This window comes from Loxodonta africana, chromosome 21 (assembly GCF_030014295.1).
Source record: "Loxodonta africana isolate mLoxAfr1 chromosome 21, mLoxAfr1.hap2, whole genome shotgun sequence".
Taxonomy (NCBI): Eukaryota; Metazoa; Chordata; class Mammalia; order Proboscidea; family Elephantidae; genus Loxodonta; species Loxodonta africana.
The window spans coordinates 23,018,012-23,036,757 of record NC_087362.1 but is presented as its reverse complement, the minus strand read 5'-3'; the positions used below and the strand labels follow the sequence as shown (position 1 = coordinate 23,036,757).

Genomic DNA, 18,746 nt, shown 5'->3' with positions numbered 1-18,746 from the left:
TTATATAGTGTCCTTCCTTATCCTTTCTGGTAGATTTAAGTTTGAAGTCTGTTTTGTCAGACAGTATAAAAAAAAAAAATTTTTTTTTTTTTATAGCCATTCTTGCTCTTTTTTGATTGTTGTTTGCTTGATGTGTGTTTTTCCATCCTTTGAATTTTAGTTTGTGTTGTTAAGTCTAAGGCTTGTCTCTTGTAGGCAGCATATAGCTGGATCGTGTTTTTTAATCCATTCTGCAACTCTCTGTCTCTTCTCGGTGCATTTAATCCATTTACATTCAGTGTGATTATAGATAGGTATGAGTTTAGTGCTATCATTTTGATGCCTTTTTTGGTGTGTTGTTGACAAGTTTCATTTTTCCACTGACTTTTTTGTGCTGAGAAGTTTTTCTTTGTAAATTGTATGTTTCTTTTTTTCATTGTAGTTGAATTGGTTTTGCTGAGTCTTTATGTTTATCTTGTTTTTTTATTTTGAAGTGTAGGATTGTTAGTCTTCTTTGTGGTTACCTTAATATTTACAGCTATTGTTCTAAGTTTGAACCTAACTTGTATCTCCCTATATCACCTTGATTTCCTCTCCATGTGGAACATCTTTGCCTACTTTATTTAGTCCCTCTTTATTGATTTAATGTCATCTTTTATGTAATGACATCACTGATTCCCTGTTTTGAGTGTTTTTTTTATATTGATTTATTTTTGCAATTTCCCTATCTGAGTTGATATCTGGTTGCTCTGTTCTGTGTCCTAGTGTTGGGTTGATATCTGATATTATTGATTTTCTAACCAGAGAATTCCCTTTAGTATTTCTTGTAGTTTTTGCAAATTCCCTAAGCTTCTGTTTATCTGTAAATGTGCCTGGCAAAGTCCATCCTAACCTCTTTTTTTGTAAAATTAAATATATAATAACGTACAGAGAAATGAAGTTATCATCTCTTCCATCAGTGAGTTTATAATCTTAAGAGTATTGGTCAGATAAACAGAAAATACCAATAAATACAAATGTAATTATACAAAAATACAAAGCTGTTCATAAGGAACTATTATGTGCCTCCTGTACCTAACGTTTTTTTAGGTACTGCGGGGAATACAAAAGCAATGTGAGCATGCTCCCTGGCCCCAGTAGCTTATTGTGTAGTTGGGGAGGTGAGATATGCACACTTTAAGTGAGTAGTAGTGTATGGGAGATTGTGTGCCAAAAGCAGTGGTGGAGACTGGGGTAGCTGTGGTGGGCAGAGAGTGTGTGAAAGCATTGAGAACCCTGGCTGTTAGAGAGAGTGCCACAAGAAGGAGGTCTGACATTTCCTGAAGCCTAGTGGATGTAAAGGGTGTACTCAGATGAAGGTGACTACAGAAGCCCATGTGGTGAGAATGGGCTTAGTAAGAGCTTTCCATGGTGTGCCTCCGGAGTAGAGAGGGGACTGGAACCTCCCTCACTTTTTAGCTCATTGCAGTCCTGGTATTCTCGAAGAGAGTTAAATAATCAGGAATGTAGCAAGGATGCCAGAGGGGTTGTGAACTAAGTTTGCCGAAGTTTCTTGGGAGGGTGCCATTGGCTGAGGCTGATTTGAAAAGTCGTACTAATAAAGTAGGGCCAGGCAGAGTTTTATGTCCTGGTATTCACTTCAGTCTCATGGTTTATATCTTATTTATTACCCTGGACGCTGTCTAGAGAGAGGCTCTAAATGCAAAACCAAACCTATTGCCATCGAGTTGATTCTAACTCATAGTGACCCAATAGGACAGAGTAGAACTGCCCCATAGGGTTTCCAAGGAGTGGCTGGTGCATTTGAACTACCAACCTTTTGGTTAGCAGCGGTAGCACTTAGTCACTATGCCACTAGGACTCCCAGAGAGAGGCTTTAGGCCCTTAAAAAGAGGACCTGATCTGGAATATATCAGGCATTTCCTAGTGAAGTGCTGTCCCCTTTAGATGTCTCCTCAGATGACACTGCTATTGCTATCTCCTTGTCAGAACCACTAGACCTTTGAGAAACTCACTTGACAATCTGTGCCTGAGTTTCCCCATTTGGAAATGGGAATGATAATATTATCCACTTCGTAGGATTTTGTGACGAGCTCATAGATACGAATTTCTTAGTACTTTACTTGACACATAGAAAATGCTCAATTATGTTGACAGTAATTTTCATCATCATTGTTACTATTTTTTTTACTGCAAATTCTTAACTGCTTTCCTCTTTGTTCTGTAAGAATAGGAGATTGAGAAAGCTTAGGGTTTTTTTTTTCCCCCCAATTTGAGTAAATGTTTTATGTTTGACAAATAACAAAAATACAGTGATTAACTTTGAATAACAAGATCAGGGATAGTTTTCTTGCCCCTCAAAAGGCAGCACTTAGATTCTCTAAACCCCCAAGCCTTAGACATCCAGAGAAATAGATGCTAGAGAGAGACAGGAAAGCTTGTCATGTCTTTAGCTTGCTTTTCTGTGTACTTTACAATCTAAACTAAATTTCAGTTTCCTTCTTTTTTTATCCGTTCTCTACCCTTCATATTCTAGCTGCCATTCAATTTATAAATATGCTGAGTTTTCCTACTGAGAAGAACACATACTTTTCTGGTTATGAGGCGGGGAGGGAGGGAGGGAGGGAGAGGGTTTTTTATTGATTAATTAGTAGATAAGAACTGCTTTAGGTGAAGGGAAAGACAACACTCAGTACATGAAAGGTCAGCTCAGTTGAACTGGACCAAAAGCAAAGAAGTTTCCGGGATAAAATGAACGCTTCAAAGGTCAGCGGAGCTAGGGCGGGGGTTTGGGGACCATGGTTTAAGGGGACTTCTAAGTCAATTGGCAAAATAATTCTATTATGAAAACATTCTGCATCCCACTTTGAAATGTGGCATCTGGGGTCTTAAAGGCTAACAAGCGGCCATCTAAGATGCATCAATTGGTCTCATCTCACCTGGAGCAAAGGAGAATGAAGAACACCAAGGTCACATGACAACTAAGAGCCCAAGAGACAGAAAGGGCCACATGAACCAGAGACCTACATCATCCTGAGACCAGAAGAACTAGTTGGTGCCCGGCCACAATCGATGACTGCCCTGACAGGGAGCACAACAGAGAACCCCTGAGGGAGCAGGAGATCAGTGGGATACAGACCCCAAATTCTCATAAAAAGACCAGACTTAATGGTCTGACTGAGACTAGAGGAATCCCGGTGGCCATGATCCCCAGACTTTCTGTTGGCACAGGACAGGAACCATCCCCGAAGAAACTCATCAGACATGAAAGGGACTGAACAGTGGATGGGAGAGAGATGCTGATGAAGAGTGAGCTAATTATATCAGGTGGACACTTGAGATTGTGTTGGCATCTCCTGTCTGGAGGGGGGATGGGAGGATAGAGAGAGTGGGAAGCTGGCAAAATTGTCAAGAAAGGAGAGACTGGAAGGGCTGACTCATTAGGGGGAGAGCAAGTGGGCGTACGGAGTAAGATGTATGTAAACTTATATGTGACAGATTGACTTGATTTGTAAACGTTCACTTGAAGCTCAATAAAAGTTAATAAAAAAAAATATATATGCTGAGTTTTCCTAATGAAGGAAATGGGGCCCTGGAGACATTGTAGTTTCATAAGTATTTCTAGTGTATCTCATTTAACTGGTAGTAGTTAACTGTACTTCAGCTCGTTCTACCTGAGAATACACATTCTATATTTGGTCAGATTTTAGATTGCTATTTGGTAAGGTAGATGCAAAACAGGGATACTATGTTAATTTTTAATGCATATAAAATGTGAATTACTTTGAGTACCTAAATTGTACTTTTTACAACTTTATTGAGGCATATTTTACAAATAATAAAATTTGATCATTTCAAGTACACAATTCAAAGATTTTTAATAAATTTACTGAGGGTACAACCATTACCATAAATTAGTTTTAGAGCATTTGTATCCTCACATAATGCTATAGGGTTGCTATGAGTCTGAATCGACTCTACAACAATGGGTTTGGGTTTTTTTTTTTTTATTTAATGCTTTTGAGATTCATCCGTGTTGGGGTATGGATCATTGTATGTGCTTTTTTATTGCCGAATAATATTTCATTTTATGGATATGCCACATTTTGACTGTACATTCACCAATTGGTGGACATTTGGGTTGTTCCCAGTGTTTGGCCATTATGAATAATGCTGCTACGAACTTTGCATGCAAGTCTTTGTGTGGACATATATTTCTATTTCTCTTGGGTAGATAGCTAAGAGTGGGATTGCTAGGTCATATGGTAAATTTATATTTAACTTTTTGAAGAACTGCTAAACTGTTTTCCAAAATGGCAGCACCATTTTACATTCCCACCAGCAATGTATGAAGGCTCCCATTTCTCCACATCTCTGCCAACCCTTGTTACTGTCTGTGTTTTTATTATGGCTAATCCTATGGGTGTGAAATGACAGCTAATCGTGATTTTAATTTGCATTTCCCTCATGACTTTTGAGCGTCTTTTCTGTGCTTATTAGTTAGGCTAAACTTTTACGGTTCTTCAGCAATAGATACTGTTTACCTTTCTGGCAATCTTTGTACTGTTTTGTGCTTTCGAATTCACTGTATAGTCAACGATTTGGCAGAGATTAGGTAAAGAAGATAAGAAGATACAGTCTAGGTGGTTTAGTGTAAGTATTTAAGGATTTGCCAGATACGAGTTAATTATTTCTTTATCTGTTTGTCTTGGTCTGAAGTCCAGTTAAACTTTATTATAAAAAATACAGTGAAGCCAACGAGTAGACCTTGATACTTCCATTCCATCAAACACCACGTGTATTTATAGTGTCTTGCTCCTTGGATAAGTGTTGGCAGTGGCAAAGTGTTACCCTTCTCTTCTTTTGTTTCCCCATGACTCACTTGTTAGGAAATGGAGAATATTCAGATATTCTTTCTTGGCTCTTGTTTTTAATCTCTCTTAAATTGCAGGTAAATTTTTCATTCAGATTATATCACCTAAGAGAGAATTCTGTTTCGCATCATAGTTGCAAGTACTAGAGCAGAGAAGGGGAGGTGAAAAGTGATTCTTTGATGTAGTTACGCCTTTTTGCTTTGTGAAGTATAAGCCTACTTAGTGTAAGACCAAGTTGTTTTACTTGAGAAAGAACTTGTCGAATTGGATTCTTGTGTTTTTAGATTACTCATTTGTTATAAATGTGGCATTTAAAAAGCCATTGAAAATGTGGCCTTAAAATTTTGTTAACATTTGCTTAACAGATATATTTGAGGCTTATTTAGTGCCACAGACTAAATTGTCCTAAATCTGGTAAGAAATATGAAGTTTTTATTTTTCTGTCTTCTTTTGTACTTTTTGATGATTCTTTTGTCATATTAAATGTGGTTCAGTAAGGTAAATTAGACCAGGAAAAGATAGATTATTATTTGAATGATTAAGAAGTCATTTTTTTTTAAGTTGTATGCATGATTATGTTTGTCTAAGATTCATGCTTTCATTCGTAAAGAAATATTTACTAAGCATCTTCTATGTGTCAGGCATTGTCCTAGGCTTTGGGAAATAAAAGGTGAACAAGACAGACAAGTCCATGTCCTCAAGGAGAGAGGAGGAAAGATTAGAGAGACAGTGAGCACGTAAAGAAGAGATAATTTGTGATATTGATGAATGCTACGAAGAAAGTAGCTCTTTAGAAGTGAGACTTCATCTCATGTAATTTGGACAGGTTATCAGGAGGGACCAGTCCCTGGAGAAGGGTTTGGTAAAGAAGATGGAGAGAGGAGGCTTGCCTGGCCTCCGCCTCATGGAAGTCAGCCTTGTGCTTTTTGATTTTGGCTCTTCTTCCTGCTTGTGGGATTGGAGGAGGTCAGTTACCGCTCCCATGGTCTTTTTACACATCCTTAGTAAAAATTTTATCCTGAAGCAGATTCCCCTCCTAGATGCAAGATGCCTACGGGAATGGACCCAACATCTTGAGGAAGAAGAGGACTGTCTTTCTTTTTTGCTCTCTTGTAGGAGGTAGGAAACCTTTCCCAGAAGTTATCCAAACCCAGACCAAAACCTGTTAGAGAATGCAGTTACCGGGTTTGCCTTTGATTAGTTATAAAATTGGGCAGTTACCTATCATGACCAGCACAGAGAATGGCTGGTGGGGGCATTGCCACATTGAAAGCGCCTGTATGTGTTGGTAGCTTCTCCATAATCCAACAGTAATAATGAACAAAAAGGGCAGTAATGATTAGAGTAGATGATGAGTGGAACTTGAAAAGCAGTGGAATCAAATTTAATTATTAAAAGTAGCTGTAAATTTGTCACTTTCAGGATTTTAGTAAAGGCTTCTGCATGATATCTTAATTTTTTCAAATGTTTTTACATGCTGAATGATAACTGCGATTAGAAACAAAGAGAATTTTTTAATTAAAATGGATGCTAGGGTTTACCATCTTAAACCTATCACGTTTTAGAACTTCAGAGAGGATAAATGAAGCTATCAGTGTGTGCCGGACTTCAGGAGCCCTAATTAAAGGTCCTTGAGGTAGAAATGTTTCTAGCTACACATATGTCCTTAAGCTCTTAAAGTTTGGAGGACTTCATTTCTTTCTCAAGAAGAGTAGACATGGTGTGGTATTTACTAATAAAAGTGCTTGGCTTAGCCTGCAGTGTATAACGATGTCCAGTAAATGTTTGTTGGCCTAAATTCTTCATTGCTAGAATGCTCATGCTCAAGACTAAGTTTTAGTCATAATGTTAAGACATTAACATTTTAAATTGACGCTTGCTTTTACTTTTCGTTTATCTAAGCATTCATCCAACAAATATTTTTTGGGTATCCACTAAATACCAGGCATTGTGGGATACAGTGATTAGAAAGACTTGATTCCTGCAGTTGATAATGACAGAGTGAAATTTGCACATATTCAGAGTGAGAGCCTAACCCAGCCTTGGGTCGCAACAGCTAAGGCATCCTGGAGAGGTTCCAGCTGAATCTTGAAGAATGTGTGGGGATTACACTGGGAAGTGGGGGACAAAATGGACAAAGCTCAGTAAGAGCCTCAAGGTACGAAGTTGCTTGGTGTTTGTGGAAAGCTAGAAAAAGTTCCTTATTAATATATTTTAAGGCTAGAAGTGGGAGAGAGAGATGAGGCTAGACAGGAGAGCAGGGGCCAGGCCTGGAAGGTCTGTGCATGTTTTCACTTGATGCCCAGGTAATGGGGAACAGCTGAAGGGTTTTGAGCGCCACGGACAGATTTGTAGAGTCTATCCACAAACTCGTGTAACCACCTGCAGGCTCCAGAGAGTGGGATACAGAAAGGTGCCTTCCAAGCAGATGAAGAATTGTTTTTCAACCTTGATGCTCCTCTTTTCCCTTACTTTAAGAGGGGAAGAAATTTTTGCTGTAGCAATAAACGCATAATTGAGTTCTGTTTCTTCCTGCTAGCTAGGCATCGTGTTCCTCTTCTCATGAGTTCTCCCCCTTCTCTTATAATACAGATGAATGTTTTTTCTCCCTCTGGGAAGTAGCAGGGTTGCATTTTGAGATATTTTGGCTCTTAGAAAAGCAACTTCTTTCTGCGATCTTGTCAGAGATAACCTCCAGGGAAGCAGGTAGTTAAATGTACATCACCGTTATCATTTCTCTCCTCCCAGGGTTTGTGTTTGCAAAGGAATTTTGTGTAATTATGGATCCCCATAAGCTTTTTTGATGGTTTATGGTTGCTGACAGTGCATGGTATCTGAAAAAGAAATGAGTGTCCTTGAAGTCTTGAGGACATTTTGTCATTGTTTATAATAGGAGATGCTGGATTAAGGCAAAAGTGATGGATGGTGGCATAATTTTTCGTGCTTATTTTATTTTGAATCCTAATGAATTCTAGACCCAAACCTTTTTTTGCTAAGAGTGTCCTATGGCACTCAACATAATTTTTGGACCCTCCTCCCCAGCTAGAACAAACAGTTAATGTGCTTGTCTGCTCACTGAAAGCTTGGAGGTTCAAGTCTACCCAGAGGTGCCTCGGAGGGAAGGCTGCTGATCTACTTCTGAAAAAATCAGCCGTTGAAAACCTTACGGAGCACAGCTCTGCTCTGACACACGTGGGGTTCCCATGAGAGGAATCGACTTGACAGCAACTGGTTCTGTTGGTTTTAGTTAATTAAGGTTTTCTTTTCTTTCCCCACCATTTGGTTGCTTATGTCCCCTATATCTTGATGCATTTTATGTTGTCCAAACATAGGTGCGCTCAGAGACGCTACTCTTTCCACCCTCTTTGGTCTAGGAGCTATCCCTTGTCTTTTCTGCTTTCCTACCTCTTTCCATGAGACAGGATCTTATTTATGATCCCTGAACGCGAAGTTAGCTCAGTGGGTGTTAGCAATGAGGTCTTGTGGCAGTTTTTAGGAAGCAGTGCTATAGAAGGGTACTGTACCCAGCTTTAGTAATAAGTGGTGGTCTGGTGATGACTTCAGGATGAGGTTACCACAGATGACAAACAGGAACTGAACTTGGGCTAGAAGATTTCTGTAACAAGCCTCTGCCATTGACTAATCCTTTTCTGATTCCTCTTTTACCTTGCTCCCTCATCATCTTATATAATTTGTTAATTGTTTCCTGCATGAGGGTTGTGTCCTTCTGCCAAGCATTCCAGTGCTTGTGGAATGAATGATGCCAGCCAGGTGGGTCTTTTTCAGCAGGTGCTCCTTGCCATTAGCCAAAGGTGGTAATATCGTTACTCTTCAAGTCATGAGTAGAAATCCATAAAGGGAGTGGGGGGTGGGAAGTGCCCTGCTCAAAAGCATGGGCAGATCTTACAGGCCCAGGTATTGTATTTCTTGCAGCTAGACACATATATTCATTGTGTGATGTGATTTTCAGCTACAAGTGGAGGACAAAAGATAAATTTTACAGTATGCTCAGCTAAGTTTTGGTGGGAGATAGGGGAGGGTTTTAGGCCTTTAAAAAGTGGCTGATGAAGTTTCCTGCTGCGTATAGTGAGTGGCACAAAGATGGGTTACCTTAACTTGGCGCTGGTATTTTCTCAACAGTTCCTTGCTGTAGCTTTACTCTTATTCTTTTTTTTAGGTGAGATGAGTGAGAGCCGAGCAAAGAGAGTTCGAATAAAAGAGGTCGATGGCTGGACCCTGAGGATGCTCATTGATTATGTTTACACTGCAGAAATTCAGGTCACAGAAGAAAATGTACAGGTAGGTGTCAACACTTCACACCCTGTAACTCTTTATACATGCCATTTTTAAAAATTAAAACAAATAGACAAACCTACCCACACAGTATTCATTTTGTACCAGAGTCATAGGATTTGTTGTTAAAATTGTATTTTGAAGGACTGTTTGAAATGATGACGTCTTTCTAACGTTTCTGATTTCAATCTTTTATATTCTTGAAGTTCTGAGATACAAATCCCTTAGTTCTTTGAACAATGCTTGTTCTTTCGTGAAAACACTGTCATGTTCATTTCAAATTACTGACTGATGCTGCCCACAGTTTTTCTTTATTCCTTTGAAGGGTAAAGTCTACAGAGGTACAAAGGATGTTTTTGACTGCCAACGGCCTTTACTTCTTTTACTGTTTAAAGCATCCTCCATAAATGATTGTAGGGTTTAGCTAAAATGTCACGTTGCATCTTTCTCTCTATAGAGAACAATTTTATATATATATATATGTATATGTGATGTAAATATCTAAGTAATACAGATGTTTAGGGTTAGTATGGGTCAGAATCAACTTGACGGCACACAACAACAACATATGGAGTAAGAAAGTAGGAAAGTAAAACTGCTCTTCTCCTTCCCCACCCATGCACACACATGGATCCATTTTCCTTTTCCATAACCTCTGTCAAATGTTGTCCAAACATAGGTGCTCAAAGCTGCTACTCTTGATATGAATTCTTGCAGACCATTTTTTATGTATTCACACATACAGACACACACTTTTCTTTACATAGATTCATCTATACTGTATATGTGATTCTGCTGCTTGTGTTTTTACCGAACAAGATGTCTTGAAGTTCTTTAGACATCAATACGTATGAGTCCAGCTTATTCTCTGGTGTGGGCTTCCATGTTTTCACCAGCACTATAATTTTTCACCTTTACAAAAATGCTGCAGTGGACATTTTTATATTTGCATCATTACTTCCATAGGATAGATTTCTCAAGATGAAATTGGTGGATCAGAGAGTATGTGAACGTTTTAATTTTTGATAGATATGCCAAGTTGCCGTCTAAAATTTTTATTCGTTAATATTCCTTCCAGCAGGAACACTAGACAACAGAAAGAACTAGGACTAAATACTTAAGAAATAATCTCTGAATTCTACCTGCACAAATATGAAATTGTGGGTCTAGTCTTTTGTCTCTTGTCATTAGTTGAAATATGCTACAAAACATTTGAATTTGAAGACTGAAATCTTTATACTTTTAACTTAAGAAATGCTGTTGATTTTTATATCAAATATTGGCAGTAGTAAGACCTTCTGGTGATTTCTCCCAGATGACCTCATTAGCCTTTGCCTGGAAGGTCTGTGTATGACTTAAGCATTTGAAAAGCCTTGGTTAGGTTTGGGATTGTATATAAAGATAGCAAATCAGATGCTAGATGATCATTTTTTAACATGGAAGACAGTGTGTGGTCTGTGTCCTGAGATAACATTACCAGTTCTGCTCTTTTCGTGTTGTTGTTCTTGTTACCTGCTGTTGAGTTGGCCCCCAACTCACAGTGACCCAGTGGAATCAAATCATTGTGATTCGCAGGGTTTTCACTGGCTGATTCCCGGAAGTAGATCACCAGCCCTTTCTTCTTAGTCATTCTCGGTTTGGAAGCTCCACTGAAACCTGTTCAGCATCATGGCAACATCAAGCCTCTACTGACAGACAGGTGGCGGCTGCACTTGAGGTGCACTGGCCAGGAATCGAACCTAGGTCTCCTGCATGGAAGGGGGGAAATTCTACTGCTGAACCACCGCTGCCCCCACCCTATGCTGTACAGTTACACTGTTTGCTGGATTCTGGGACATTAATTTCAACAAGAGTGTATCTTGGATTTCTGTCCGCTTCCTCTTTTTATCCATTTGCTGCGTGGGCCTAATTGTACCCTGTGTCTGACCTTTAACAAATGGTTTACAGATTAGTTTCTTTGATTTCACATAATGGGCCACATGGGGGGAAATTGTAAAAGATGATTTAGGCCAAAGAGACTAGACTGTGTGAGCTCAGCCCTGAGTGTTGTTTGTAGTAGTTCTTGCTGTGGGGACATTGGCCTTTTAGGAACTGGGAGAACGCCTCTCATGTTTCTTTCATTAAGTTATTAAAAGAACCATCACGTTCCAGTCCTGAAATATTAGTCATCACAGCCTTTCAGAAAACCTCTTGCCTTGCCAATTTCTTTTGTGTGTATTGCTCAGCTCTTACAGGAACACATTCAGAGTTACTTTTGGCAGACTTATTAACCGCTTAACATTTGTATAGTTTTTTTGTTTTTGTTTTGTTTGGGATCTCTTCAGGATAGGAGTATCCTTGTATGTAAAGCCTTATTTTATATTCCATTGAAAGACACTTATTTTGGAAAAGGCAGTTTAGAATTAAAATAGACTTAAAAATAGATACACCAAACTGCTCTTTCCTCTGTTCTGTGTGTTCTTGTTTATATAAATTTTGTTAAATCTTCCCTGTAGCTGCTCTCCACCTTAAGAAAAAGATCATATGGTGGTGTTCTGGTGTTCTTGTTAGGCTAAGTCCTGCTGTGAGTGTATCTGCTTTTAGAGTGCTGACAAGGAGCTCTGGTGGCACAACAATTAAGCGCTGTGTTGCTCACCAGAAGGTTGGCGGTTCGAACCCACCCAGCAGCTCCACAGGAGAAAGAGCTGGCAATCTAATCTTATAAATAGTACAGCCTAGAGAATGCTATGAGGCGGTTCTACTCTGCCACGTGAGGTCACCATGTCAGACTTGCCTGGACTACACTTAACCACAGAGTGCCAACAGTAGGGACAGAATTTTTTGTAATTCACATGTTTATTGTTGCAGGTATGTTTTCTCATTAGACTTAGAATCAAGTCTCTTGTCAGGTGACCTCCCTTTTGTAAGTGTTTGTTTTAGTAATAAAGTATAAGATTAGGATAACAGGTGTGTTAGTAATCTATTTTAGGATTCAATGTTTTGATGTAAAATTATAGTGCCATTGTCTTAGAGTCATTCGGGGACAGAACAGGCTATAAGCGTGGTATCCTGATCCCTAGCTTAAGGTCCCCCGACGTTTCTGTCAGTTTGTCGTACTTTGGGGGCTTGCATGTTGCTGTGATGCTGGAAGCTATGCCACGGGTATTCAGATACCAGCAGGGTCATCCATGGAGTATAGGTTTCAGCTGAGCTTCCAGACTAAGACAGACTAGGAAGAAGGAGCCGGCAGTCTACTTCTGAAAAATAGTAGCCAGTGAAAACCTTATGAATAGCAGTGGAACATTGTCTGATATAGTGCTGAAAGATGAGCCCCCAGGTTGGAAGGCACTCAAAAGATGACTAGGGAAGAGCTGCCTCCTTAAAGTAGAGTTGACCTTAATGACGTGGATGGAGTCAAGCTTTTCGGACCTTTATTTGCTGATGTGGCACAACTCAAAATGAGAAGAAACAGCTGCAAACATCCATGAATAATCGGAACCTGGAATGTACAAAGTATGAATCTAGGAAAATTGGAAATCGTCAAAAATGAAATGGAACGCATAAACATCGATATCCTAGGCATTAGTGAGCTGAAGTGGACTGGTATTTGCCATTTTGAATCGAACAATCATATAGTCTACTATGCTGGGAATGACAACTTAAGGAGGAATGGTGTCGCATTCATTGTCAAAAAGAACATTTCAAGATCTGTCCTGAAGTACAACGCTGTCAGTGATAGGATAATATCCATACGCCTACAAGGAAGACCAGTTAATATGACTATTATTCAAATTTACACACCAACCACTAGGGCCAAAGATGAAGATACAGAGGATTTTTATCAGCTGCTGCAGTCTGAAATTGATCAAACATGCAATCAAGATGCATTGATAATTACTGGCGATTGGAATGCAAAAGTTGGAAACGAAGAAGGATCAGTAGTTGGAAAATATGGCCTTGGTGATAGAAACAATGCTGGAGATGGAATGCTAGAATTTTGCAAGACCAACGACTTCTTCATTGCAAATACCTTCTTTTACTAACATAAACGACAACTATACACATGGACCTCACCAGATGGAACACACAGAAATCAAATTGACTACATCTGTGGAAAGAGATGATAGAAAAGCTCAATATCCTCAGTCAGGACAAGGCCAGGGGCCGACTGTGGAACAGACCATCAATTGCTCATATGCAAGTTTAAGCTGAAACTGAAGAAAATTGGAGCAGGTCCACGAGAGTCAAAATATGACCTTGAGTATATCCCACCTGAATTTAGAGACCATGTGAAGAATAGAATTGATGCATTGAACATTAGTGACTGAAGACCAGATGACTTGTGAAATGACATCAAGGACATCATCCATGAAGAAAGTAAGAGGTCATTGAAAAGACAGGAGGGAAAGAAAAGACCAAGATGGGTGTCAGAGGAGACTCTGAAACTTGCTCTCAAACCTCGAGCAGCTAAAGCAAAAGGAAGAATTGATGAAGTAAAATAACTGAACGGATGATTTCAAAGGGCATCTCCAGAAGACAGAGTAAAGCATTTAATGACATGTGCAAAGAGCTGGAGATGGAAAACCAAAAGGGAAGAACATGCTTGGCATTTCTCAAGCTGAAAGAACTGGAGAAAAAATTCAAGTCTCGAGTTGCAGTAGTGAAGGGTTCTATGGGGAAAATATTAAATGACGCAGGAAGCATCAGAAGAAGATGGAAGGAATACACAGAGTCATCATACCAAAAAGAATTAGTCGATGTTCAGCCATTTCAAGAGGTGGCATATGATCAGGAACCGATGGTACTGAAGGAAGAAGCCCAAACTGCTCTGAAGGCATTGGTGAAAAACAAGGCTCCAGAATTGATGGAATATCAAGTGAGATGTTTCAACAAACAGATGCAGCGCTGGAGGTGCTCACTCGTCTATGCCAAGAAATATGGAAGACAGCTTCCTGGCCAACTGACTGGAAGAGATCCATATTTATGCCTATTCCCAAGAAAGGTGATCGAATTGAATGTAAAAATTATAGAACAATATCATTAATATCATACGCAAGCAAAATTTTGCTGAAGATCATTCCAAAACGGCTGCAACAATATATTGACAGGGAACTGTCAGAAATTCAGGCCGGTTTCAGAAGAAGACGTGGAACCAGGGATATCATTGCTGGTGTCAGATGGATCTTGGCTGAAAGCAGAGAATAGAAGAAGGATGTTTACCTGTGTTTTATTGACTATTTAAAGGCTTTCAACTATGTGGATCATAACAAATTATGGATAATGTTGAGAAGAATGGGAATTCCAGAACACTTAATTGTGCTCATGAGGAGCCTTTACATAGATCAAGAGGCAGTTTTTGGGACAGAACACGGGGATACTGATTGGTTTAAAGTCAGGAAAGGTGTGCGTCAGGGTTGTATTCTTTCACCATGGCTATTCAATCTATATACTGAGCAAATAACCTGAGAAGCTGGACTACGTGAAGAAGAACGGGGCGTCAGGATTGGAGGAAGACTCATTAACAACCTGCATTATGGAGATGACACAACCTTGCTTGCTGAAAGTGAAGAGGACTCGAAGCACTTACTAATAAAGATCAAAGACCACAGCGTTCAGAATGGATTGCACCTCAACATAAAACAAAAATCCTCACAACCGGACCAATGAGCAACATTATGATAAACGGAGAAAAGATTGAAGTTGTCAAGGATTTCATTTTCCTTGGCTCCACAATCAACAGCCGTGGAAGCAGCAGTCAAGAAATCAAAAGACGCATCGCATTGGGTAAAGCTGATGCAAAGGACTTCTTCAGTGTTGAAGAGCAAAGATGCCACCCTGAAGACTAAGGTGGGCTTGACCCAAGCCATGGTATTTTCAATCGCATCATATGCATGTGAAAGCTGGACAATGAATAAGGAAGACTGAAGAAGAATTGACGCCTTTGAATTGTGGTGTTTGTGAAGAATATTGAATATACCGTGGACTGCCGAAAGAACAAACAAACGTGCCTTGGAAGAAGTACAACCAGAATGCTCCTTAGAAGCAAGGGTGGCAAGACTGCGTCTTACATACTTTGAACATGTTGTCAGGAGGGATGAGTCCCTGGAGAAGGACATCATGCTTGGCAGAGTACAGGGTCAGCGGAAAAGAGGAAGACCCTGAACGAGGGGGATTGACACAGTGGCTGCAACAATGGGCTCAAGCATAACAACGATTGTAAGGATGGCTCAGGACTGGGCAGTGTTTCGTTCTGTTGTGCATAGGGTCGCTATGAGTCAGACCTGACTCGACAGCACCTAACAACAAACAACAACAGCTTAAGGTCCCTTCCATGATACTGTACCATCTCCTTAGTACACACATTTAAAAATGTGTATGTAATAGCTGTTTGAAATGAAGCTTGTTAACTTTGAGTCAGAACGAGGGAATGAAGTAATTTGACAAATTAACTCCGAAGCAGTAGGGTTTTAATTCTTGTCTATTTCAGGTTTCCCTAATTCTTTTTGCTGTTTTTTTTTTGTTTGTTTAGGTTTTGAAACTGATTTTGAGTTTAGCTATTGATTTATATATATATATATATTTAAAGTTGGGCCATGGTTTTAGAGAAGTGAATTTATGCTCATTTTAAAAAAAGCGATAAAACAACATTTTTTTTAATCGTGCTTTTTTTTTTTTAAGTGAAAGTTTACAAATCAAGTCTATCTCTCGTACAAAAATTTATATACACCTTGCTGTGTACCCCTACTTGTAGCGACCCTATAGGACAGAGTAGAACTGGCCCATACGGTTTCCGAGGAGTACCTGGTGTATTTGAACCGTTGACCTTTTGGTTAGCAGCCATAGCTCTTAACCACTATGCGGTCGGTATGAGTCGGAATCGACTCGACAGCAACAGGTTTGGTTTGGTGTACCCCTAGTTGGCCTCACCCTAATGAGACAGCACACTCCTTCTCTCCACCCTGTATTCCCTCATGTCCATTCAGCCAGCTCCTGTCCCCTCTGCCTTCTCATCTCCCCTCCAGACAGAAGCTGCCCATATAATCTCATAAAAGAACACATATTTTAATTCAACTTTCATGTTGTTGCTGTTTGAGTGAGTTAACCTAGAGTTTCCAAACGAACTTTATAAATCTGGGGAACAGAGAAAATCAAGCAAAGGCTATTCTAAAGTGTTTTTTAAAATTTTCTGTGGTTATGAACACCATTGAAAAATCTTATGAAAAACGTGTATCCTTTCCCAAGTGTACATAAGCTTATGTACACGGAGTTTTTCATACACTTTCAGAGAATTCATGTGCGTCTCCCTTCTCCCAAAATTAAAAAATAATTAGCTTTAGATGTTTATATATCTATATGTGTGTGTGTATGCAAGTATATTTTTGTTACATATATAATTTAAGAGTTTTCATGTGGGTTTATCTCCAGCTACGTGCTGGACATTTTACATATATCTCGTTTATGTTTTCACCACCATATAAAGTAGATATTATCCCCATTTTTGCAAGCGAGGAAGTAGACTCAGGCAGGTTAAAGAATTTGTTCAGTGCCACACAGCAACTATTAAGTTCTAGGAGTTTGGATCTGAACCATATTTGGTTCCAAAATCTGTTTCCTTTCTAGTTTTCTCATGGTGCTTTTGATAACCCACTCCTCACTTATTGACATGTTTAGGTTCCAAAGTGCAGGTCATTATGTGAAAATTGGCATTATGTGAAAATCGAGGATGACCATGTCATATCACAAAATGGAGGATGCCTACATCATTACATAACTGCCAAACCACTGAGAATCTTGGCTCAGCCAAGTTGGTGCATAACCTTAACCATCAGAGCCAGTGTCACTCTCACTTTGTACCTCAGCATTCATTACTGCCGGATGTATGTTGTTAATGCACAAAATAGTTGGATAGTAGGTTTTTTACTATTGGTATAAATGTGAAATGTATAACAAGGGAGCCAATAAGTGAGGAGTGGATATAGTAGGTTTAGGAACTCAGTCATTAACTAACACTGTTTACAAAGAAAATTCATGTATTGAAAAATACAAATACCTCTATAACTGAAAAATAATTTTTTCATTTTCTGAGGTTTTTTCAAGATTTACGCTTCTTTATTAGGTGTGCTGATTTACATTTTTGTAGAATCCTAAAAGATCTGGAATTTTTAAAACATTTACTTCATTGCTAAATTTAGTTTTATTACATGCATTTTGATTCCTCAGCTTTTGGGTATTTGTTTTGGCTTGCCAAAAGTAGGTCCGTTTTTCACTTGATGTAAGTGTGAAAAAGATAAGGATTGTTAATAGATGATGCCAATATAAGTAAATGCTCTCAGTCCCAAATTAATATGAGTGTGTAGCCACAAATTCTGTTTACATTAGAACTGTTGTCATCTTGGAGGAATTTAAGAAGCATCTGATAATTTTGAATGGATGGATTTTAAGTAGCTCATGAACTTTCGACTTGACGGCAGTGGGTGTTTTAGTGGGTTCATGAACTTCATATGTTGCATAAATTGAAATTTGAGACAGAAACATCTCATCCCTTTAAAAAAGGAATTTAAGTCAAAAATTTTCAAGTGTCATTTCAAATCAGTTGGTAATAAACAAAAGAATGTTTGATACAACATCAGTACAGTAGACAACAGCATGTGTCCATTTTATTGATGGGGTATGGTGGGTTGTTTTTGGAGCAGTTCTACTCTGCATACATGGAGTCTCCATAAGTTAGAATTGACTCGATGGCAGCTAACAATAATTAGAAGTATGTTGTTTTGATAGTGTTTTATCCATGAGGCATTCCTAAAAGATGATCATCACAAGGACGGACTTAAGAAGTACGAAGCCTGTTGGCATAGTTGACTACTTAACGAAAAAAAAGGCTACTAAGTAGGGAAATCATTAAAAAAAAAAAAAGGTACATATATGTCCTAAATATTTTAAACCTGTAATTGTATAATTGTGTGCCAGCCTTTTCTGTAAGATTAGATATGGTCAGTTATTTGGGAAGCCACATATTCTTTCTTGCACAAACCACACCATGATATATCAACCAAAATTTTCAGGCTTTTTAAAAGTGCAGCAAGAACTGAGACAATTGAAAAGAAACCTCAGTTCAGAATCTTCCTCAAATTATAGTTTCTCTTCCCTTCCTACACAGTTGTCTTCCATGACTTATTTGATTAAAAAGTATTTTTGTAGTAATATGTTGAATAATTAATTCGTTCTAAAACATTCAACCTAATTTTCTTTTTGCACTCAAACATTTTCTTGGATTTACATATATTTATTTAAATAACGTTATTTCAGTAACACGTTTAAGTGTCATACACAGATTTGGTGAGAAAAAAGAAAAAAAAAAGATTTGGTAGCAAGTCCAAAATGCATGAGTTAGTAAAATGCAGCTTATTTGGAGAGGCAGAAGTGTGTGAGCATATTAGAGAGTACACTTCACAGAGGGTGTGAGGAGGATGGTTAATCAGGTAAGCAGGATAAGTGGAGGTTGTTGCTTTAGCTGAAAATTTACAGCTCAAGTTAGTTTCTCATACAAAAATTCATACACACATGTGTAGAAATTTTTATGTTATATGACCCTAGTTGCTATACCTGTAATGCGACTGCACA

General features: G+C 38.8%; 1 protein-coding gene across 4 annotated transcripts in view; it reads left to right on the top strand.

Annotated features, from left to right (window-relative positions):
• KLHL2 (kelch like family member 2) overlaps positions 1 to 18,746 on the top strand; it is a 130,892-nt gene that overhangs the window by 36,234 nt on the left and 75,912 nt on the right. For 3 of the 4 annotated variants that reach the window (XM_010595597.2, XM_064273597.1, XM_010595600.3), the window contains one exon: positions 9,031 to 9,152. In XM_010595597.2, coding sequence (XP_010593899.1) covers positions 9,031 to 9,152 — 122 coding nt within the window. Of the gene's footprint in view, positions 1 to 5,880; positions 5,973 to 9,030; positions 9,153 to 18,746 lie in introns of all 4 variants that reach the window. The other variant, XM_010595601.3, reaches the window with a different exon arrangement.